Source organism: Ambystoma mexicanum, chromosome 3p (assembly GCF_040938575.1).
Source record: "Ambystoma mexicanum isolate Mex_15411 chromosome 3p, UKY_AmexF1_1, whole genome shotgun sequence".
Lineage (NCBI taxonomy): Eukaryota > Metazoa > Chordata > Amphibia > Caudata > Ambystomatidae > Ambystoma > Ambystoma mexicanum.
The window spans coordinates 320,281,628-320,305,288 of NC_090925.1; the positions used below are offsets into that span (position 1 = coordinate 320,281,628).

At 47.0% G+C, this 23,661-nt stretch overlaps 1 protein-coding gene across 1 annotated transcript in view; it reads right to left on the bottom strand.

Moving 5' to 3' along the window:
* LIME1 (Lck interacting transmembrane adaptor 1) overlaps window positions 1-23,661 on the bottom strand; it is a 278,786-nt gene that overhangs the window by 53,090 nt on the left and 202,035 nt on the right. Inside the window, exon 4 of the mRNA XM_069650879.1 lies at window positions 18,348-18,435. Within this exon, the coding sequence (XP_069506980.1) occupies window positions 18,348-18,435 (88 nt within the window). The remainder of the gene's footprint in view (window positions 1-18,347; window positions 18,436-23,661) is intronic.

Here is a 23,661-nt window from a genome sequence, read left to right on the forward strand (position 1 = left end):
GGTCGTTGTCCATATGCGGTTTAGGCCGTTTCATGTCAGTGAATTCACAGTTTTACATACAGAAGTAAGATACCGTATTCAAACATTGAAATGCACAAAATACAAGTCACCTGTGATAGCATGATATTCACCTTGTTCCAAAAATTACATGATTTGGTGGTATTAAAAGTACAATGTACTCATTCAGAGTACATCTTGGTGCATAATCTCGTATTACATTTGTGGTTTAGCTGATAGCCACATAAAATATCGTATTCCAACATTGTATGAACAGATTACTTGCACAAGACATATATATAAGCTGGCATTGCATGATATTTAACTGATTTCAAAAATTACATGATTTGGTGGTATCATATGTACAATCTAAGGATTCACATTATATCTTGGTGCATAATGTCATACTACATTTGTAGGATAACTGATAACCCCACATCTGTCAATGTGAGTACAGATATTACATGTATGTGTCCAACCATGCAAATCTAAGAGGTAGGGCTGTCACGTCACTGGTTGATTTTGCTAGGTTTTATTATATGATGGGCCCTCTGTTATGGAACAAGGGATATTGACCTTCCTATGTGGGGGGATTATTTACAGGAAGGACTTCCATTCCACAGAGATGTTCAGACCCTCCTTCACTGTGTTCAGCCTGTGGACCCATTTTTGCTCCAACGGTGTCAGTGTTTTGTTCAGATCGCCCCCTCTTATGGTTGGTTTCAGTTTTTGAAGTACAAACCATCAAAGGTCTGTGTCGTTGTGTTGTTTCTTCATGAAGTGGTCAACCAGAGATTTATCCGGGACCTTATTCCTGATTCACGAGCGATGTTCTGAAATTCTCATTTTGATAGCCTTGATCGTCTTGCCAACATATAGTAGCCCACACAGACATTCTATGATGTATATTACACATTTGGTGTTACAGTTGGTGTGATCTCTTAGAATCCACTCAATGTTTTTGTATTCAAACACTTGTTTTTGTGTGGTTAGAATGCAGGCCACACAGTGGCCACATTTAAAGTGGCCCTGGACCGGCGGAAGGTTCCACAAGGTGTTGTCCCGGGATCCTTTATTAGACTATTGTCCTGCATGAATGTGGTTTGTGACTTAACTGTGGTGGACATATCGGCCGAACAGGACACACTGAAGTCGAGATCTGTGGCAAGTTCCTCAGTCAATTGCGTTGAGGCTTCAGCAGCTGTTATTTCAGCTTGTGTTATTTGCACACGAATTGGAGAAACCATCAATGTTGATTGTTTGTTGGGTGGCTTTTTTTTGCAGGTGTAGATTGTGTGAAGTTGTTACTGAGTAATTCAAAAGCATCTTCCTTATATTCAGTTTCTTCTTCAACTTGTCGATTTCTCACATTGTAGCAATGGTCCATAAACACTTTGCTTGCTTCACCGGTCACATTCAATTCATTTTCTGGCCATTGGGCATAAGCATCCCAGGTCTGCTTATTGACTGGTCTACGCAGTGTCTCAAATAATAGTTGCTCCATGGTGAAATCTGTTTGGCAAGCAGCATCTTTGGTTTCATTTGTTGTCTGTGTCTTTATTCTTCTTTTCCTTCTCGGCCTCTAGGAGATGGGTTGTAAAAAACATGTTCAATGTAAATCCAAAATACAGTATATAGCACTTTAGATTTTAAAAATAACATGTCATGAGGACATCACCAGCCCAAACCACTTTTCGGAAACAAAATTGTTTGTAAATTACCCTTGTTTTCTTGATTTTCTGTGAAACCGTGCTCTTCACTGTAACGACCGCACCAGCAAGCTGGTCCACCAACTCTGATCCATGTGCCTCCTCTTCTAATTCCCAACCTTGTATACATCCCTTGAATAGAATATTCATTAAAAAAAAGTACATCGCATTTGAAATCAAATTCTTTCATCGCACACATCGCTTACATACATTCCCTCGTAAATAGTGTACATCATTTAGTCAAAAGAGACATTTCAAATTTTACTTGATTGAAGGCAAGTGTACTCGATCAGAGATCACTGTGCAAAACCTACTGATTGTAATGTTGCACTCAAGCATTTTGCATTGTATTCAGCATTAGGGTAGAAATTGTAACGTTAGAACTGAAATGATAAAAGTTTGAAAAACTGCACGTTTATATGAATGTGACTGTCTAATAGTATCCGATGTAGGATTTACTTTCTTTCATTCTGTGCTGTCAGTACGCATACCTCATACTCTGGACCAGCTCCAAAGGATGATGTAATTGTAGTCGAAGTACCAGCATCCCCCTGTAACACAGTACTTGTTTTAGTATGGATCGAAACAGTGAAATTGAACAGAGACAATCGAATGCACGCAATGGTACATATAAATAAAAACCCATAAATGAAACATTATGTAAACAAACGACAAGATACATAAACTATGTCATGTTATCTAAAATTCCATGCATAATACATTTCCGTAATCGAAAAGCGGAATAAAACTACCTGATAGGCGCTCAAAGTTGTTGTTGACTCCGGAAAAGAAATGGATGCAGAATATTGCTCCTTCATTTTCAGTGCATTGTCACGAAGTAGTAAAGGGAAAATTAGATTTGTATTAGATATGTGGGAAGGTCCAACGCTCAATAATATGAACTTCAGCAAGTCTGTATGGCTCACCATTGGTATACTGGACGTGTCGGTGATATCGTCACTACCGATAGTCTGTGCTTCTGTCAATATGCTCACCTTAAAGAATTGACATGTGAAGCAACCGATTACGAAAAGATCATACTTATTTCAAGGTTACTATGGCATAGTTTTCTGTGTTCATACATAATTTTCTATGATGCTCCTAAAACCAGGGACAGATGTCTAGCAAAATGGGGTTTAGTTATAAAGGAATACAATCTGGTAAATATGCAAAGTTTAGTAAGAAACATTTACACCAAAAGCACTAATCCGTTCATGTAGTTACCTGTTCAGTACCTCAAGGCCTACAGCAAATTCATGAACCGTGACTTACCTGAGGCAGCGTGTGCATGAATAGAGTTGGAATTGCATTTGGAAGCAATTTACGAGACGTTCTGGGTCAATGCTTCTTTGTGTACTGTGATTGGTCGTACATATCTGGGTTAAAGTGCAGGCTGCAGATGCAAAATCAATCACCCCTCAAGTTTCCCAAGACATCCTGGGCTCTACTTTCAAGCTCGCCCAGTGCAAATCCACAATATCTGAACAATTCTCTTTTTAGATCTATATTCCTCGGGAATATATGCATTATTGTGCCCTTAGGTTTGGTATGGGTCTTAGAACGGCAACCGTAAACCATGCACGCAGGCATTGTTGAAGCATATATTTTTAAAAAAGTACACATAGTTAAAACATTATTTTACATGAATGCGTGAGAAAGATGGAATTAAATCATACATTTTTCTATGCAATGTTTGTTTTGGTCACAGAAGCAAAACCTGTGTAGCGTAGTCGACTATACACTAGGATAACTTTCATACAGAATTGATTGATGTGACCAAAATCGTAACGTGTTACTCATCCATTGAACGTACTTTCATGCCTCAAAAGGAAACATGCTTATAGACACGGTCCGCGAAGGATGCAATTCTATCCCAATTGACACTGATGACAATTGCTATATATCGAGAACAGAACAAATTAAACAGAAGTCAATGGTAAGGGCAATGAGATGAATGAACATTACACTACTGGGTACATTTGTTCGAAATAGATAGAAATTTAGAGATCAAGAAGAGATGATTAGGTGACCTGTCCTTACCTTGACCAACAAAGAGTTATATTCAGCAAGCATGGTAGTTAGTAGTAGGAGAACAGGTAGCGCAATCACAAGTTGACTTCCAGTGCTCAGAGATGTTCACAGGTAGCACGATGATGAGCTGACTTTCAGTGGTCACAGAAGTTCTCAGGTAGCACGATCAAGAGTTGACTTGCAGTGCTCACAAATGTTGTCATGATAATTATCAATGGATTTATAAAGAATTAGAAAAGTGGGTGTGTATGTGAATGAGTGACGTGTTTATGGCGTGGCTTTATGTGGATAGCTGGGGCGAGGCCTGCTCTGGGTCTGGGGATGCCATGTGTACAATGGCCCCTGCTCGTAAGATACCTTTGAAGTATGCATGGTGTTTGACACCTTGGCCTTTCCCATCCCTGCCAGCCCCCTTGGCAGCGCACATCCACAGGTACGAACTGCCGTTGATAATGGAGGGGGGATGGATGGGCATGAGGCATGTAGACAAGGCCCAGAACACCACTGAAGTGAGAGACACACTTATGTGGATTGCAGGGGCACGGTCTGCATCAGGGGCGCCTGCCTGGAGTCACTGGGTCTGGGGAGGCCATGTGAACAATGGCCCCTGCACAGAAGATACCTTTGAAGTGTACATGGTATTTGGCACCTCGGCCGTTCCCACCCTGAGAGCCCCCTTGGGAGGGCACGGACACAGGTGCGAACTGCCGTCGATAATGGCGGGGGGATGGATGGGCATGAGTCGTGCATACAAGGCCCGGAACACTGCTGAAGGGAGAGACACACTTATGTGGATTGCAGGGGCACCGTCTGCTTCAGGGGAGCCTGCCTGGAGACACTGGGTATGCGCGAAAGATAACTTTGAAGTGTACATGGTGTTTGGCACCTTGGCCGTTCCCACCTTGAGAGCCCCCTTGGGAGGGCACGGACACAGGTTTGAACTGCCATTGATAGGGTAGGGGGGATGGACGGCCAAGAGGCATGCAGGAAAGGGCTGGAACACTGCTGAATGGAGACACCCTTATGTGGATAGCTGGGGCGCGGCCTGCTTCAGGGGAGCCTGCCTGGAGACACAGGGTCTGAGGAGGCCATGTGCACAATGGTCCATGCGCGTAAGATACCTTTGAAGTGTACATGGTGTTTGACACCTTGGCCTTTCCCATTCTGCCAGCCCCCTTGGCAGCGCACATCCACAGGTGCGAACTGCCATTGATAATGGAGGGGGTATGGATGGGCATGAGGCGTGCAGACAAGGCCTGAAACAACGCTGAAGGCAGAGACACACTTATGTGGATTGCAGGGGCATGGTATGCTTCAGGGGAGCCTGCCTGGAGACACTGGGTCTGGGGAGGCCATTTGAACAATGGCCCCTGCGGGGAAGATACCTTGATTCACTGAAAAAATGAAACAACCATACATAAAAATTCTGTTGTATTTTATTTTGTTGCTGATGTTGATGGCACAAATGTACTACACATTATATACTCCGGGTTACAACACAGTGTGGGAAAATCCCCTGTACTGACCGCTGTCACTGGGGAATGTGGCTCTAATGGCACCAACGACAAAGGCGGGTGTTACTCATCGAACGCCGTATCCAAGCCTCCTATGAAGCCACCATGTAAACGCGTTATAGGCCACTAGCCTGTATCACCTGTGGAAGAGAAACATTCAAACTGTATTTAAATGACCATGATAAGTGTATCAAACCTTAGTTGAAAATGCAATCTTGTACCCTATGGCATAGTTGCCAGTACAAATGTTACTTCATGGATCAATCAACTTGGGCTTTAAAGTGTAGACACATTACAAAAGTGAATAGCTATGCATTCCGTAACGTTTGGGGCACAGAGAAATATTGTTTATTGGTTGTAAGTGAAAGACACATAAGATGACCAGTATGATTTCCCCAAATCGCAAGTGATGTATAGAATTGCAAGACTACATTAATTTGGCTGTGATAGATCAAAGTTACGACAGTATAGGAGACAAACAAGAAATGTAAGTGGCCTCAGTGGTCAAAGTGACATGAAATCTAGAGTACACTTACTCGTTACTTGGATTGAGAGGGCGAACTGTTGAGTGAAGTTCATGCATAAGCACCATCATAATCCTCAACACAGACCTTGTGAGGCAGACTGCCTTGAAGACATGCAGATCGGTAACGCATAGCGGTGGTGTGCCTTCTTCCAATATGTAGGCCGAGCATCCAGAGTTTTCTCTGCAACAGCAGCTCACCTCCTTGGTTGGCATGACCTTCCACTGAAAGCAGGTACACCAGGTGGAAAAGTCTTCCATGCGACTAGGCTCAGGCTCTTAATCCAGTGATTCATCCTCCCAACTGTCGTCCGAAGCCTCATCATTTCCGCATCTTTCTCTTTTTACTAATTCCACCTCGGAATACTCCGGCTTGTACTGGTAGGGCTGTATTGTTGCCATTATGCAACAAAATTAAAATAAATAGTAATGATTGTACTAGTATCTGTTTTGCATGGGCTACGAGCAACGAAGAGAGCTGAACAGAGCAGAAACGAGCCACAGGATACTCAAAAAAACACAGCGAAACAATTGAAAAAGCAACTCTGATATTGTCTGATGAGAAGCGGTCTGTTTATATGTATTGAGGAAAGAGGCGTCCTGCCATTTCCATGGAGACACGTCATTAGCTGGAGCGCAGAGAACGTTGACACGAGACGTGCATTGGTGTTGTGAAATGGGCGTCTAGTGATGTCCGCTTCAGGGGCGGGGGATATGATTTAGTGCCGACAAGGCAGTTCACCTTAGGCGATGCAGCAACGGATAAGATAAGATTAGCACAAGATGGCCACACCCTGCTGCTTGATTTCGCATGTGTAAAAGTGAAGAAAACTACGGTAAAGTGCATAGGAAATGTTTGTACAATCAATCAACGTATGCTTAAAAACACATGCCCGAACGCTCGGGACAATAATATTTTTGAGCGCACTATTCCTTTAAGGCTATATTGTCCATAGGAGAGTGAAGTTAGGGTCCGCCCACTTCTGCTTTGTGGCTGTCATAAGAAATTAAGAGTCTAAAGCTGTAATACTCCCCAAGGAGCCGCCCTCCCTGTCAGCCTTACTCACATCATGGGGTCGGCCTATCTGGCAACAGGGGCATTGCTACCTGCCCAGTGTTACCTCCTCCAGTGTGCGCGGTGTTTCTTCTCTGCGGTTGGGCACCTGTCGCCTGCCATAACCACACCACACAAGAAGAAAGCACTTCTTCCTCTGTCACCCCAAGTCTTCCTACTCCATGGCATTGTTCTGAAGGCACTGCAGCCCCTTAACCATCTGCCTCTATACCAAGGATCCATCTGGGGTGCCACGTTCTGCTACTCCTGCGGTCCGGCGTCTCACAGCCTCAGATTTACGGCTCTCCCTCAGCTCATCATGGCGATCGGGCCTCCACCTTACTGTCGGGGGTGGGGGAGATCGGGTGCTTGCGATGCCATAGGTGGGGGAAGGGACAAGAAGGTGTAGAACTCCCTATTCGGTGGGGGTCAGAGACGTCCTCCCCGTGCAGGCACCCACCTTGAAATCATATGTAAATATTTTAGTGTCAAGATTGAGGAGTGTGGAGGGGGGATTTTAGGCAGGGAGAAAATTGCCTTGAACCATCTTAAGCAAGTCTGAATCACAATGAACCAGTGGCCCACAGGAGTTTCTAGCCTAAACCTGACACAAGCAAGTCACCTGTCAAGAGGGCTAAAGAAGCAAAGGGTATTTTCAGGCTAGGACGTACCTGGCCTTGCAGTAACTACCTTTGGGAGCGTGAAAGGTGTGGGGGATGCACATCCCTCCTTGTATTGTATGGTATTGTATGCCGACTTATAAATCGCGAAAAGCATCGCCCGCAGGCATCTGGGCGCTGAAAGAAAATACTGCAGAAGAAATCGTCCCAACAAAGCACACTATGACAGAAAAAGACCTCAGAGCAAAAAGCTTTACTAAACCAAAAGAGGTCAGGTATCTCTCGCAGATGAGAGGGGAGAGAGTTCCACAGCTTTGGAGCAAGGACTGAAAAGGAACGCCTGCCAGCTCGATCTTTACGAAACCTTGGAATTTCACACAGATTTTGTGAACATGAACGCAGGGCTCTAGAAGGCATGTACCAAGTAAGTTTCAGTTGACTAGATTGTTGAACTGTGTGATGCACTGTACATAGGATTTTAAGGCCAATACAACGTTTTTTCTTCAAATTAAACTTTATTTTCATTTTCCAATAAACAATGCAAATTATGCCAAACATCAATGTCAAGTCAAAATGGTTCACATAACAATGGCTCCCAACATACTCTCCCCCCTACATAAACTCCCCTTCCCCATCCCTCCCTCCCAGCTCGTGCTGTCACTACCACCTGACTCCAGAAAGTCTCCCCATGGTATGGTTTGCCTGAATCATTCCCCTTTTCAATTCAGTACCCCTTCGATTTCTTGCATCATTAACCACTGTACCTTCTGCACATTTGTAAAAGTTCAAACTTACATCGCCCCCGCTCCTCTTACTGTCCCCTCAACCGGGACATCAACCTCCAGCTCAGCCCGCCCTTGTCTTGTATCTGCTCCTGAATTCCCCCTATTTCATCTCAGCCCCCGCCCCTCTGCCATGTATGCCTGTTGTAATTCTCTCCATCACAGATATACTTTTCCCGAGATGTATCCATTCCTTCTTCCCTGGGAACAACAACCTCGTCCAATACATTTCCTACATGCCCTCCCCGCCAATAATAGAAAGTGTGGTAGTCTTGGGAGGCTGCAATATTCCCCTTTGGTGCCCTCCAGTCCAAACAGTACCAATAACTGTGTCTTTGTCTGGGGGACTCCCTCCAATCCCTTACTCCATCTTAACTCCTCATCCTAGTATATTTGAACCCTCTCACAGCCCCACCACATGTGCCAATAGTCAGCCTACTCCCGACATTCGTGCCAGCACAGAGGACTTGCTTCCGGGACTTGCTTAGAGAGCTGTACCAGGTCATATTGCTACCTAGGGAGTAGTTTAATTGCGTGCAGTTTATATTGACAGGCAATGGAACCCCTGTACGCTCTGTGACAGATCTGGCCCCACAAGTGATCATCCACTTCCACCCCCAGATCACACTGCCATTTCCTGCAAAGCTTCTCCATGCTCCCTCTGCTTACTTCCAACAGCCCCAGATATAAAGACGAGATTAAGCATCTCATTTCACCCTTCGAGTCCAAGACCTTCTCCAGGAGGGTGAGCTCCCTTTGTATCATATCCTTCCAGGATCCAGCCGCGATCACCCCTTTCAGTTGAAGGTACGAGAATACGGAGAGTTTCCCTATTCTTCTAGTTCTACCAGCGAAATAAAGCAGCCGTCCCTCCACAGCTGGCCAATCCTTGTTAGCCCTGCCTCAAACTATGTTTGGAACCTATCCAGGTTTGGGATCTGGTCCCTCAACCCCAGAGCCAACAGGTGGCTCATCGGTGAAGGCCACATCGTCACCCCTCTCATCTCTGGGCCCTTCCCTAAAATGTTCCAGATGACCCCCAGGATAGGATGTTCCCCAATCCTTCTCAGGGTGCGGTCTCTCGGCACCCATATCCACTCCCCCACTGTCCCTGGACTAAGATAGAAGTTATCCAAATCCACCCATTGGGAGCCCCGCCATTCCCTCGGATGTGTAACAAGAAGCCTATGCTGTGCCGCTTTGTAGTAAAAGTAAATGTCCAGGAAGCTTACCCTCCTCTATCCTTTGGGAGAACAAATACTTTGTATGCCACCCTGGCTTTTTTCCCCTGCCACAAGAACCACAGGAGTTGACCCTTAACCTCTCGAAAGACTTAGTCCGGGATGTGAATTGGGAGCATCTGGAGTAAATATAGCATTTTGGGGAAGAAGTTAATCTTTATGGTGTTTGCCCCATCTTTCCAAATCGTCGAATATCCTTGCTAATAGAGGGGGGAAATTTGCCTCATACAGACCCCCCCCATTTCCCTTGTGACATTTATCCCCAGGTACCACAGCCTATCTACCTCAATCTTCATCCCCATTGCGGCCAGGCTCTGCCTATCATCGTCCCCTTCAGGGTCAAATGGGAAGAGGATAGATTTCCCCTTTTCTATTTTAAAGGCCGCAAACACCTCATATTGCTCCACTATTTCCACTGCCGCTGGCACCAGGTTCGCTGGGCTTCTAAGATGCAATAAAACATCCTCTGTGTATAGGCCCAGCTTGTATTTCACTCCTCCCACGATTATACCTTCCACACGGGGGTCATTCCGCAACCTCTGAGCCAGGGGCTCCAAGGACAGGGCAAACAGTAGCAGCGCAAGGGGATACCCCTGTCTGGGGTAATTCAGATTCACAACCACACAGGCCATTGGTTCGGAATACAAAGTCATGGTTCTCCGCAGAAACCTTTCCACTATCCCAAACATAGCGAGGACCGCCCTTAGGAACCCCAAGTCCTTTCTGTCAAATGTTTTTTCTGCATCGACTTATAAGAGTGTGGGGTTACCTCCCCCACCTCTGGCCCCTACGATCAAGTGCAAGGTTTGACGCATTGTGTCTGCCCCTTATCGACCCCTAATGAAACCCACTTGGTTTGTGTGCATCAACCGTGGCATATGGGCGTCTAGTCTTGTCGCCAACATCCGTGTAAACAGCTTTGCATCAACATTAAGAAGCAAAATCAGGTGATATGAGCTACAAAGCCGAGGATCTCTAACCTCTTTAGGTATCACTGAGATGAGTGCCCATACAAAGGATCTCGGTGCCTGCCCGGTTTCCAATATACTATTGAACAATTTGACTAGGTGTGAGACAAGGGTGCCCGCAAACGTCTTGTAAAAACCTACAATGTACCCGTCTTACCCTGGTGCTTTACCCAAGTGTAATTTCCGTATGGTCTGCATAATCTCATCCCCCGTGATGGGGTCATCCATTGACCTTGCCTCCTCCTGAGTCAGCGCCAGAAGGGACACGTCCTCCAAATAAGGTGCCATCCCGTCCCCAGAGGGCTGGTTCCTCCCCTTGTCTAACCCCTCATAAAAGTCGGCGAGACCTTCGATTATTTCCACAGATGAAGTCACTAGGGTGCCCCCTGGCCCCTCCAAACCCGATATCCAGCTTTCCACCCTTTGACCACGCAGGCGTGCTGCCAGGAGGGCATCCGCCTTGTCGCCTTTTTCATAATACTTTTGCTTTAGAAACTGGAGCTTCCGAACTACCCTGCCTGCCTCTAATAAGCAGAGTTCCTCCCTCTTGCCCCGCACTTCCTCTTTCCACTCCCCCGCCCCTTCTACCGGTGCTCGTATTCTGTCATCCAATATCCCTATCTCCCCATGCAGCCTACTTTCCAACAAGTTCCGCTCCCTCTTTTTACACGCCCCCTCCCTGATCAGGAGACCCCTCCATGTCGCCTTACCTGCAGCCCAAACCATTTCCTTTTCCACATCTCCTGTATCATGCAGGAGGAAATATGACCCCATCGCTTCTTCAATCTCCTCCCTAAAGACTGTGTCCTTCCATAGGGACCCATTACACCTACATATAGATTTCCCAGGCCCCAGTTTAAACCAAAACAGATCTTGAGACACCATATCATGATCCGACCAGGCAATCAGGTGTATTTCAGAGCCTGATGCCACCTCAAGAAGCTCCCTTGGCACACACAAATAATCTATTCAAGTATAGGTCCCATGGGGCGCTGAGTAGAACATAAATCCCCTTTCCTGGGGGTGGAAGAAGCGCCAAGCGTACCACAAACAAAATGAGCCCGGACAACCCTGTAGTCCACCCACCCCACATATGGAGCCCCTGCCGTTGCCGTTCCCATGGTTCTCCTATCCCACTGCACATCAGCCTACATGTTAAGATCCCCCTCACTACCAGGTGTCCTTGTCGTCGCCTTCAGAAGTCTCGCTAACATGGGTTTGAGAAAACATAGCTGACCCTGGTTAGGAGCGTACAATGCCATCAAAGTGAAACTGACTCCTTTTATGAGACCTGACAATAGAACCGCCCTTCCCTCTGAGCACCTCCATATTTTCGCTACTTCCATTCTCAGTCGCTTGTGTAATAGGATACCGATACCCCCCCTTTCTTGAAACCACGGAACTCCAGTATTCCTGTCCCACAAGACCACAGGGAATTCTCCTTTCCTCCCCTCTGGAGAACCGTGTCTCCTGGAGAAAGAGAATATCAATCCCAGATCTCCAGAATGCTCTGGTTACTAGGCCTCTTGGTCAGTGAATTAACCCTTAACATTCTATGTGCAGATCTGCAAGCGATCACTCCTCTTCCCTTTATTCAGGTCCACCATCTCCCCACCTTTAACAAATCCCTTTGGACAGACCATCTCCCACCTCAAGTCCCAGGTAATTTCAGTGTGGATTGTGACAGTGTATAATAGCTTTACCCCCTCTAAGTCTTCCCATCCTCCCCAACAATACCCTACCCGCTCCTTCACTCCCCCTCCTCCATGTGGCACTTGGTTTCCGCCCGTTACCATTACTGGACTAACCCTGGACCACCAATACGACCCAAACCCCCGACCAACAACTTAAACACCACCAAAACCACAAGCCCCCTTTTCACTCCTCATACTTCAATGTTTTAACATTGCCCCCCCAACATTCCCAGCCGGACCCCTCCGGTTTAAACACTTTGCTTCAGAACCAACTTCTATAACCGAGCCCATCCGCAGGCTCCAATTGAGGGGCCATCCTGTGCCACTTAGCAGACCTCCAAGCCCTTGCTGCCCTCCTCCAAAGAGCCCAAGGTAATCTTCCCCTTGAACCCATGAGTATCGCAAAGGAACGACTTCCAAGACAAGCAGGCCCCGCGCTCCCTGACCCCAGAAAGATGCACCAGCAATAGATCAAGTGTCCCCTGCTAGTGGAGTGTTAAGTTTCCTGAATTTCCTCGAGCCCTGCACCTTGCATCTCTTCGTCCCTTGTATGTGCCACCTCCTGTCCTCGGGGCCCTTTGACCCTCCTTCTGATGCGGACTCAGCTTCCCCCATCAGCTCCCTGGTGACCCAGTGTATATCGTCCTTCGTGATCAGTTTGTAGTTGTATCCGTCCCCCTTGAAGGAGATGGAAAAGGGGAAGCCCTATCGGTATCGTATTCACTTCTCGTTCAACCATTTCATGAGGGGTGCACAGAAACGTCTCTTTGCCAGCGTGAGTGAATACAGTTCTTGAAAGATCGCAACTTTTGCCTTGCCCAGTATCACTGTGCCTATCCCCCTTGCCCTTTCCTGTATTTTCTGCTTATTGGGGTAGTTATGGAAGCGAGCCAACATGGATTTCGGCCCTCTGCCTGCTCCACCTGCTCTGTGCACCCTATCAATTTTGGGCTCATCAATGGTGTTGTCTCCAAACAATACTTTCGCCATTTCATGGACAAATCTGTTGAGGTCTCTCTCCATTTCACCCTGCCGGTACCCCAAAGAATTGCAAGTTGTTCCTCCTTTCTCGATTCTCAAAATCGTCCATTTTCAGTGTGATTTCCCCCTCTCTAGTTCCGCCATCGTCATATCTATCTGAGTCTCTAATGTTTCAAGGAAGGACTGATTGTTTTCCACTGCTTACAACCTCTTGTCCATTGCATCAATCAGGACATTCATTTTGTCCACTTAACCTCCAATGTCCACCCTCATTCCTCAGATCTCCTCTAGTAATGAGGCAATGTCCCTCTTTGTGGACACGGGTGCCCCCCCCCCTGCAACTTACCTTCCTGGGTAGTGTTCTCCAAGCTCCGGCCCTGTGGATATTCAAATCGTTCCAGTTTCCCTCTGCGGTCCATAGGGGGTCCGGGTCCCTCGATTCAGGGCAGAGGGGTCTCCCCCCAGTCACAATTCCACTGTCGACAATGGCAGCTTTAGCTTCTGTGCAAGACACTTCCTCCTCACTTGCAGTCCCCCAACAGTCTGCTGTGTGCAGTAGGTAGCCCGCCCCACTCTTCTCATAGAACGTCACCTGGGGTCTACCTGCAGGCCTCTGCTTCTTAATCTAATCAGCCGTTCCGATAGGTGGGCACATGCCCCTGGCTGTGGCCTGGCAACCCACACCTTCCTGGGCTGGGGCCGAGCCTCTTATGTGGGTTCTGTCACCGTCCGGGGGACCTTCCAAAGTCCAATGGCCACACTCCTCCCTTCCCTCCTGACTTCTAATCCAGTCTGTGCCTTGTGGTGACACTTGTCCCACGTGGGAGGCAAACCTCAGTGGGTCCCCTTGGTCTGGGCAAGCGCCCTGTACTCCAAGCGGGATGCTCAGGACCCCTTGGGCCTCCTCCAGGGCCTGTCAGTTCCTCCTCAATGCCTGCTCAGGTGAGGCGGGCACACGCCGCCGGTCCCATCCAGGGGGCCACACCTCTTCTCACTGCTCCTGACCCGAGCCCCTCACAGCCAACCAGTCCCTTAAGGGCGCTCCTCCCCAGTTCTCCAGGGAGGGGGTCTTGCCTCGACCAACTCAGAATCCAACTCCTCACTGCAGTGGGGGGGGGGCAACTTCCCCTGCTCCTCTCTCACCTCTCAGAGCCAGATGGGGGGGTACTCACCTTGCTGTGGTCCACGAAGGCTTTGTTAGTGGTTCCTCCTCACTGCCTCTTACAGTATGTTGCTCCAGCACCTCACGACCCAAGACCGGTTCCGGGCAGTCAGAGCCTCCAGCTACAGTTCCTCCTTGTCCCCAATGCCGGTCTCCTCAGTGCCGTCATATCAGTGAGGGGTGGCGGGGTGGGGGCTCTTTGCTGCCACTGTCAACTTCCAGCTCCCTGCTTTGTGAGACCCTCTTCATATAACTCTTGAACTCACTGGAGGCCTTCAGGTCACTGGGCCCACAGTGAGAGCAGCTGTGCAGCGATGTGTCGGGGAAAGCACTTTCGCTTTCCCACTTCGTCTGCAGCCCGTCGTATTTCCGATTCCGGGCACCGATACACTCTCCTTTTGGAGCGAGTGTGCCCCAAGTGCTCATGGACAGTGGGGGTCCAAGATTCAGCTGCCCTGGGGGGTCCCAATTGGGGGCTCACACCAAATTTTTCGGCCTGTTGTGCCGGGAGTGAAATGCTCAGGCTATGACCATGAGCGTGCCCCCTGGTGGCCTTGTCATTACGACTTTTGATGGGAAGCCAATGCAGTTGCCGAAGCAAGGGAAGCGTATGCATAAACCTTAGTGCATTGACAGCCAAGAGAGCAGCAGAGCTTTGAAGCACCTGAAGGCGATGAATTAGAAATTCTAGTTGTCCTAAGTAGATGCCATCACAGTAATCAATGCAACCCATGATTGAAGAAGTAACTACTACAGAACGTAGGTGTGGAGGGATAAAAGGAAGAATCTTTTTTTAAAGTTTGACTGAGTTGCATACTGAGGCAATATGTGCTCTTCTATACCTCGTGGGTAACAGTTTCACCCCCCCAGACTCTTGACCCAACCACTATGAGCTGGATAAGGGCCAAAAGAATCTAGCCAAAATCAGTGTTCCAGAAATGATTTGCTTCTAGCGACCCCACAACCAAAATCTCAGTCTTCTCCCCATTTAGTTTCAGCCAGTATTGCGACATCCCCTCACCAATGGATGACAAACAAGCTCTCAGTTTATCCCATGGGTCAGGAACCAGGGAATTCAGACGAAAAATCAGTTGTGTCTTTCGCATAGGTGTAAAAACGAACACCATGGGCTGAGATAAGATCTGATAAGGGGCGCAAATACAATTTAATAAGAAGAGGCGACAGAGAACAACCCTGGGTGACCCCACACGTGATAGACACAGGCTCTCAATGGAAAGGAAATAGAGACACTGTTTGAGATTGATTTGATAAAAAATATGAAAACCAAGAGGGGATCCAACAATCCCAGCTGCTTCCAGATGCCTAAGGGACCAGGAAATTGCATGCAAAGGGTGCAAGAGAGAGTTATACTCCAGATGTCGTATCAGTGTCAGAGTTACAATGATTTCCATCAGCTTCATATGCAGAGGGAGAAGTGAGTTAGGCTGATAATTGGCAGGATCTGAAGGAGTGAGATGAGGATTTTTCAAAAGAGGGGTAACCAATGCATGCTTCAGAGGAGTCAGGATTGAGCCAACAGAAAAAGAATGACGATTGGATTCGGTAAAAAGAGAAATTGAAGTAGCTAGTAAAGACCGAAGAAGATGTAGGCTAAAAGGATCCAGTGGGGATGAAGATTTAGGTTTACCTAGTGCTAGACTGACCATCTCATCTGTAACAGGATGAAACTGGAAAACTTCCAAGTTATCACACTCCTATCAGATTAATGGGCACTGCCGTGGTGGGTGAATTTTGTAGATTTTATCAACAAAAAAAGTACTGATCAGATCACAGGTCATTTGAGAACAGGAAGGATCAAATAACGGAGGGCAGAGGGAGGCAAGTTCTTTAGTAATTCTAAAAAGCTCACAAGAAGAGCATGATGCCTTCACAATAGAGTCTACATAATATTGAGATTGTGCCCCTTTAACAGACATATGAAAGTCTGCAAGGGCCAATTAGAATTCTTGCTTGCCTGTCAAAGTATAGGCGGTGTGCCATTTGTGCTCTGCCCTACAACAGGCTACTTTGAGAAGTCAGGGGTTGGGGGTAAACCAAGGCGTGGAGGGCTTACAACGACTTAGACCAGTTCTAACTGTTGCTAATTGATTAGCGGTCATGGTCATTGCTTTCACCAGAGCAGTACAGAGGTCTAGAGCGCCAGTGTCTCTCAAGGACTGTCAAATGCTCAGCTAATTGACTTGGAAGCGTATTCTTCCAACAACGCCAAGCATGCTGAAACATTATACCCACGTGATGAGGAAGAAGAGAAAAAAACAACAAAAGGAAGAACAAAATGGTTGGACCACTTGACAGGTAAAGGGTTAAAAGTGGCCGCCAGTGATGTCAGAAAAATGTAATCAACAGTATTTCCTTTATTATGTATTGAGAGATGGTTACGCAGATACAAATTATGATCTGCCAGCGCAGCAAGTAACTTTGCGGCATATCAGCAGCGTTATTAAGATGTACATTAAAGTCAGCCAATACCAACAAGTTAGGCTAGGTTAGTATTAAATCAGAAATACATTGAGAGAATTCTTTTATGAAAGCAAGAGTCGGATAAGGAGGGAGCAGATATGCCAATTAAAAGTAAACTTAAAAGTCCTTTAAATTGGCATACCTCTGGAGAGGAGCAGTAGGTGAAATAGCTGACTTTGAAAGGATTCATAGGTAATGCTATACCAACCAACAATCATACCAACCAACTCTGCCCAATTATGAGGGAGTGTTAACATTTTTTATCCCAAGTTGTTGATATTTTACTTAATTTTTTTGAAATTCTGCGGAAAATGAACTTTCCTACAATGCCAGTTCAGGAGGGAAAGCAAGCCCCACCTCATGAAAATCTCCTTGTTAACTGTTTCCGGGTGTGGAACTGTATGAACTCTGCTCCTGCTACCAACTCTATCACTGGAAACTTTGCTATGCCTCTCATTTCCTCTAAATGCAGCTCTGTCGCCCTTGTGGTTAGGTCCATACATACCTTCAATAAACACATCTTACATAAATAAATACTTCCTTAATATCCCAGACCCTCGAAAATGAGGAACTGAGGAAGGGGATGCCTTCTGATGCCTGTGTGATGGCATAGGTAGTTTATGACCGCCACTCCCCAAGAGCACAGTGAGGATATGTGAGCAGACTGACTTCTTAATCCCTCTGGGATTTACGTGTGTGGTGAGATTTTGGTAGAGGTACTGTTGCCATATGATTCATGTGATCATTTGAGTAACGGAACTCTGGGCCAATACCCTACTGTCCGTGCCCGAGCTTTGGCCTTTGTCCAAACTTGCAAAGGGTTTAGCAGGGGAGTGAGCTGTGTGCTGGTCAGGGTAAAGCGACTGTGCAGTAAGGGGAGATTGAAACCAGGGTTGGGAGATATTTCACATGGAGCGGACTGGAAAGGAGCCCGAGGGGAGCTAGGATGCAGGGGGGAAGGCTCTATTTGTTCAGAATCAGAAAGGTTCTGTAGTGTGAGGGAAAGTGGCCTTATGGGCCTTTTCTGTGTTCAGGGGTCTGAAAGGAGGAAGAGAGGCCGTGGCGGCTGCTGGGGTAGGAATAACAGGGCAGGAGCAGGCACAGGGGGGGGCAGGAACACTTCACCTCTCAATGGCACTGCACTCCTGCTTTCTGTCTGCCTAATGGTGTGGTGTGTGTGTGCCTAATGGTGTGGGTGTGGGTGTGGGTGTGTGTGTGTGTGTGTGTGTGTTTGTGTGTTTGTGTGTGTGTGTGTGTGTGTGTGTGTGTGTGTGCACTCACCCAATCAGAATTGGAAAGTGTAGTATTGGCCCACAAAGCAAACAGGCCAACGCTAGAACATCCAGCATGGATTGGATGAATACACTACAGAAAGGAAAGAGCAAGCTAAAATGGGCATCCTCACACATAATGGACACACCTCACATTCAGCATAATGTTGTCGCCACAAAGATGGTCCACATGCTCTCAACCACACCAAGGCTAACAATATTGGGTGAACTAGTCACCCCAAAATATGACAACCTGAGATTCTGCATTAGGAACATATTTCATGTAATTATTAAACTCTTATTGTTAACATCTACTCACTTGTCTCCTTAAAGCGGATGCTGTGGAGTTCGTTCAGCTTGGTATCTGATTTGCTGAGTGATCGAAGTTGTGTCTGCCTCAGCAGGGACTGAAAAAAATAATGCAGGACTAAGAGTTATGATTGTCTTTTGTATTGTTTACCTCCCTATATGCAGCCCAGTGATCTAGCTGCCGCAATGGAGAGATCAACATCTTGGTTCAAGTAATTACCTAATACACTTCCCGTTACACGTCCCCAGCCAATGGCCTCAGTGAGGTCAGAAAAAGGCTTGTGTGCCTCCTCAAGCTAGTGGATGATGGGCCTTGGGTGGTATAGGGTGTAGCCCCTCGTTACCCCCTCTTAATCCTCCTCTCAGGTCAGCGGAAGTTCACAGGAGAAAGTTATATGGACCTGGACCGCATCCCCGGTTGGAAGCGCTCGAAGGTCCAACTAGCCAGGCCCAAAGTCCCCAAGAAGGAAATCAAATACATAATAAATTGACAGTATTACACTCAAGCTAATTCACAAAAACCCACAGTGCTACTGTTGTTAAAGGTCCTGCAGTAGAAAATATCCCACTGCAAAGGCCCAGAGAGATTCTTCAACAAAGCCCTGAGTTCCCGCATGTGATCAATTCTGTCCACTTCACAATTGTGCGAGAAGCATTTGTACCGGGGAATGAGGCAAATTTACCAATTATTTGTCTACGGGGAGAGTATATCTTCATGGGTAATAGAAATGTGCAATTTAACCAAGGCCAAGCAGCCTGTTAAGATTCAGAGGTATTAATATGAAGGTCAGAGGACTTTCAAGTATCAGGTCCACATGTTCAAGAGGCAGGGAAGCAATGCCCTAATGAAACAGTGCTCTGCAGTAACAGGAAATGGCAAATGGACACAAAAGATTGCGGGCAGGCCAGTTAAAGTTTTGATCCAGCCCCTAAACCCAGGTTATGCTCAGCTAAGCCTATTACAGTCAGCCAATCCCAGTCCCTCACCAATCCCTGGACATAGGTGCAGACCCCCATACAAAGTCAGTCTAGGGGGAGGGAGGAAAGGGGTATAGAAGCCCATACACTCATTCTGGCGGAGTGGGAGTATGAAGTAGGTGTTGGATACCAGAGAGTGGAGAAAGGAATTTGTTTCGGAGAAAGTTGTAGGAGAGAGCAAGAGACTGAGCAAGACCAAGGGGACTGAAGGAGAGGTCCAGGATGGTGGGCAATACTGGAACCTGGGAGCTCGAGGAGTGTCCCAGGAGACCAAATCAACGAGGAAATAAAGCTTGGGCAATAGGCGAGGAGTGGTAGAGTGGTGGCCAAAGAGGGTGACATAAGTAATGAGACAAGGGGGTGAATGAGATGAGACAGAGAGGATATATTTGAAAATTAGTGACAATAGTACCTATAATGGTTAAGAAGGTATCAGAAAGATGAATGAAGTAGATAGTACATAGAATAGTGCTCAACGGGGTGAAGAAGTTGAGCGAGATAGTGAAGGGACTGTAGAATTGAAGGTTGGTAAACTAACATCATCCACAGTGATAGAGAAGGGGATAAAGAGAGTGAGGAATCAGAAGAGTATACAGGTATGAGATGGTTACAGAGAGGGAAGAAACTGGAAGAAATTGACAATATGTTGGTGCAAGAATTGGTAAAGATGGAAGACTGAAGAGTAAGGATATAGTTAGGATAACAAGAAAAGGAACTGGGCCAGGCATTGCAGAGAGGGGATGAAGGAGTTGTGGTTGGGGATTATTGCAAGGAAAAGAGTTCCCAAGGATTGAAAATACTGAGAGTAAAACTAGTCAAAAGAAAAAAGATCCCCCAAAGGGGTGAAGAAAGGGGAAGATGGAGCGTACAGGTGGAGTAGAAGCCTTCAGAGACGGAAGAACTGATAGACATCAAAGAAAGTGAGAAGAAAGCCTGGGGAATAGAGAGGCCGAATGAGCTCGAGGAGAGTTTGAGGGAAGGCAGATCACTGATATGATATAATATTTTATTTGTACCGCGCTCGTACACAAGTGTTTCGGAGCGCAACAAGGCAAGGGAGGGGAACAAGGGAGAACAGAAGCAATGCTCTTACTGGGACCAGTGACATTGAGAACGCGCAAGTGCATGGGAGAGGAAAAGGGGAAAGTGCATGTAAGGGGGGAGAAGTGGGAAAGTACGGAGCAAGGAAAAACAAATAAATAATAAAATAAATAAATAATAAAAGGCAACAAACAGTGTTAGTGCAGCCAGTGAGTGGCAAGTGTTGGGTTTAAGGCAGCAGACAGGATATGTCTGATAAGTGCAGGAAAAAAAGGAGTGTGAGGGGATGTATGGCTACAGATACAGACCCTAGTGCAAGGGATTGCCAGGAGGCAGTGTGGGTGGCTGGCAGGGTGAGCAGGTACCTGGGCCCGAAAGTCAGAGGGTAGGCCAGGTGCACGATGCCAAGCGAGAGAAGATCAGCAGGGGAGAACAGGGGCGAAGGCAGAAGGAAAGAGGAAGGTCTTGAGGTGCTTCCGGAACCAGAGATGTTTCTCCTCATGTTTCCGAGTGACAGGGTGGCTGTTCCAGCGGGAGGCCCCAGCCGAAGGCAGAGATCTACCCCCAGCTCGTTTCTCTGAAAAATTTTGACCCTGATGGAGTGAGAGATAGAGGAGTGAAGAGCTCGAGAGGGGAGGTATTTACTGAGGGACAGCTGAAGGTGTTTTGGACCCAGGCCCCAGAAAGCCTTGTGGACAATGCAAAGAGTTTTGAATGTAATCCTTGCATTCAATGGGAGCCAGTGGAGACAGTGGAGACATTTCAGGCCTGGAGAGATACGATCCCACGGCTTGAGGCCAAGGACAAGTCTCGCAGTCCTGTTCTGGATGAGTTGCAAAGGGGCGGAGAGTAGAAGCAGGTAGATTTAGAAAGAGGATGTTACAATAGTCCAACCTAGAGAGAACCAGGGCTCGGGAGACAGTGAGCTTCTGGGGGAAGGAGAGGAAAGGCAGAGTACCTCTGAGGAGGTGCAGGAGGAAGTTTGACTTTTTAGAGACACCAGAGATGTAAATAGAGAAGGAAAGCATGGAATCAAAGATGACCCCAAGGTTCTTAGTCTCTCAGGTGGGTGTAGGAGAAGGACTAAGGGAGGCCGGCCAGAGAGTGAGGGGAAAGGAGTGTGGAGGTGTGCCAATGAGGATCTCAGTCTTGCTGGCATTCAAGTACAGATTGTTGGCAGTATGCCAATCCTTAATGGCAGGTAGGCAATCAAAGATGAGAGAAGGAGAGGAGGTGGCAGAGGGAAGCCTGAAACTGAGTTGAGTGTCATTGGCATATCACTGGAAATTGGAGCAGAAAATGGCAATATTGTGGGCGAGAGTTGCCAAGTATTGGTTGAAGAGCCAGGGGGATAGGTTAGACCCCTGGGGAACACTGCAGGTTGAAAGGGAGATAGATGAAAGGAAGGACCCAAGTTGGACCTGGGCGGGTCGATCAGAGAGGAAAGAGGTCAGCCAGGCCAGAGCCTGATCGGTGATACCCAGGTTGTCACGGAGATGGTTGAGCAGGATGATATGGTTGACCATGTCGAAAGCAGAAGAGAGATCGAGTAGGATGAGGACAGAGGGAATAGAGTCAAGGTTGGAGAGCAGATCTTCACAGATGTTCAGGAGAGCAGTTTCCGTGCTTCTGGCAGCTCTGATGGTCGTGAAAACAGCCAACAGAATTAGAATGAAGGTTAAGCTGCGAGATGTCCAGCTTTTCCAGGAGTTTGTTCAGAAAAGGACTAATGGAAATTGGGCAGTAGTTAGCCGTGGGTTTCTTGAGAAAAGGAGACATAAGAGAGTGCTTCAGAGGGGAGGGAAAGGCTCCTGAGTCAAAGGAGAGGTTGCAGAAATCAGCAAGGGCCGGGGCAAGGGTGTCAATGTGGTCCTTGTTGGTTTTAGAAGAACAGGGATGAACCTGTTTTGATGAGGCTTTCATAGATCGGCCTTGTCTAGTGACCTTGTCAGGGGAGAAAAGAGGAAAGGATGAGAAAGAGGGCGTGGGGGTGGCTGAAGGAGGGTCAGAGTTTACAGAAGGAGAGGAGGGGTGAGGGAGGAGAGGGTGGACAGGATGACCTGGGTGTTTGAGATGAAGTGGGAGGGAAGGGCATTGCAAAGGGCCTGGGAGGCGACAGGAGGGGTAGAGAATGCCGCAGGGTTGGCCAGCTCCTTGCAGATTTTAAAGAGTTCGCCTGAGTTGTTAGATGCTGTAGAGACATGGGCTTGGATGTGGGCTCTCTTCTTGGTGTAGACAGAGAGTCGGTATTGCCTTTGGAGCAGGCGACAGGCCAGTTTGTCAGAGGATGAACAAGAAGCCCTCCATTTCCTCTCAGCCGCCTTACATTCATGTTTTAGTGTAGTTAGGTTGCAGTCATACCAAGAATTGCAATTGGCTTTGGGCTTCGAACAGATCCTCATGACAGGGGCAAGAGCATCAAGAGTATCAGAAATAAAAGAGTAGGGCAAAGACAGGGCTGAGTCAGGATGTGAGTCAGCCCGAGGTGGAGGGGGGAGAGAAGGTGATGGCGAAAGCCTCCAATGACACACGCTTCATGGGTCGGATGTCCGAGAAGGTAGATGGCAGTGTAGGGGCAGGCTTGGCCTGGGGATCACTGCTAAAAACGGTTGGTATTGTAGGCCAGTGCTAGAGACAATAGAGTAGTTAGCCACCCTCATGCTCTGCCAATCTCCCCTTGTCGACATCTAGGACTTTGGGAGTTGCCATGCTCTCAACCCAGGCCCCTCACTCCCTTGATATGTGTCCCTTGTGCTCCCATTGTTGCAGACCACCTCTTGGTACAGATGTTGGGTATCCTGGAGGAAGACAATAGACTTGTAAATAGAGGGGTGCCTGGTCAAACCCTGGTCCTCCAGGCTAATAACTATAGCAAAACCACACAATGGACCAGTCGAATAGGGAATGGTGCAGATTTCACATTTACTTTTTTATAAATACCAATAAATGTCATTCATTTCAATCATATTCATTTTTATTTTTCATCAATACATATAAAAATTAGATTCTTTAAAAAAAATAGCATCTTACAATATATTAATCACAGAAAATTCAACTCACAATCAGTCATTCCTACCATTGATTCATGATTTTAAAATGTATACATCACACCTAGCTGGTTAAACTCTTGGTGAACAATTTTAACTATTTCTATTTGTACAATCTCCTCCACGTCAGTGGTAGATGGTATTTACTGTGTTTCAGACACATACACAGTACAAAAAATAGCCTACATATGTTTCAGTTGACTTGATGGACATCACAGATGTTTGTCCTCTTGGTGACGCAACCTTCTTCAGGACTGT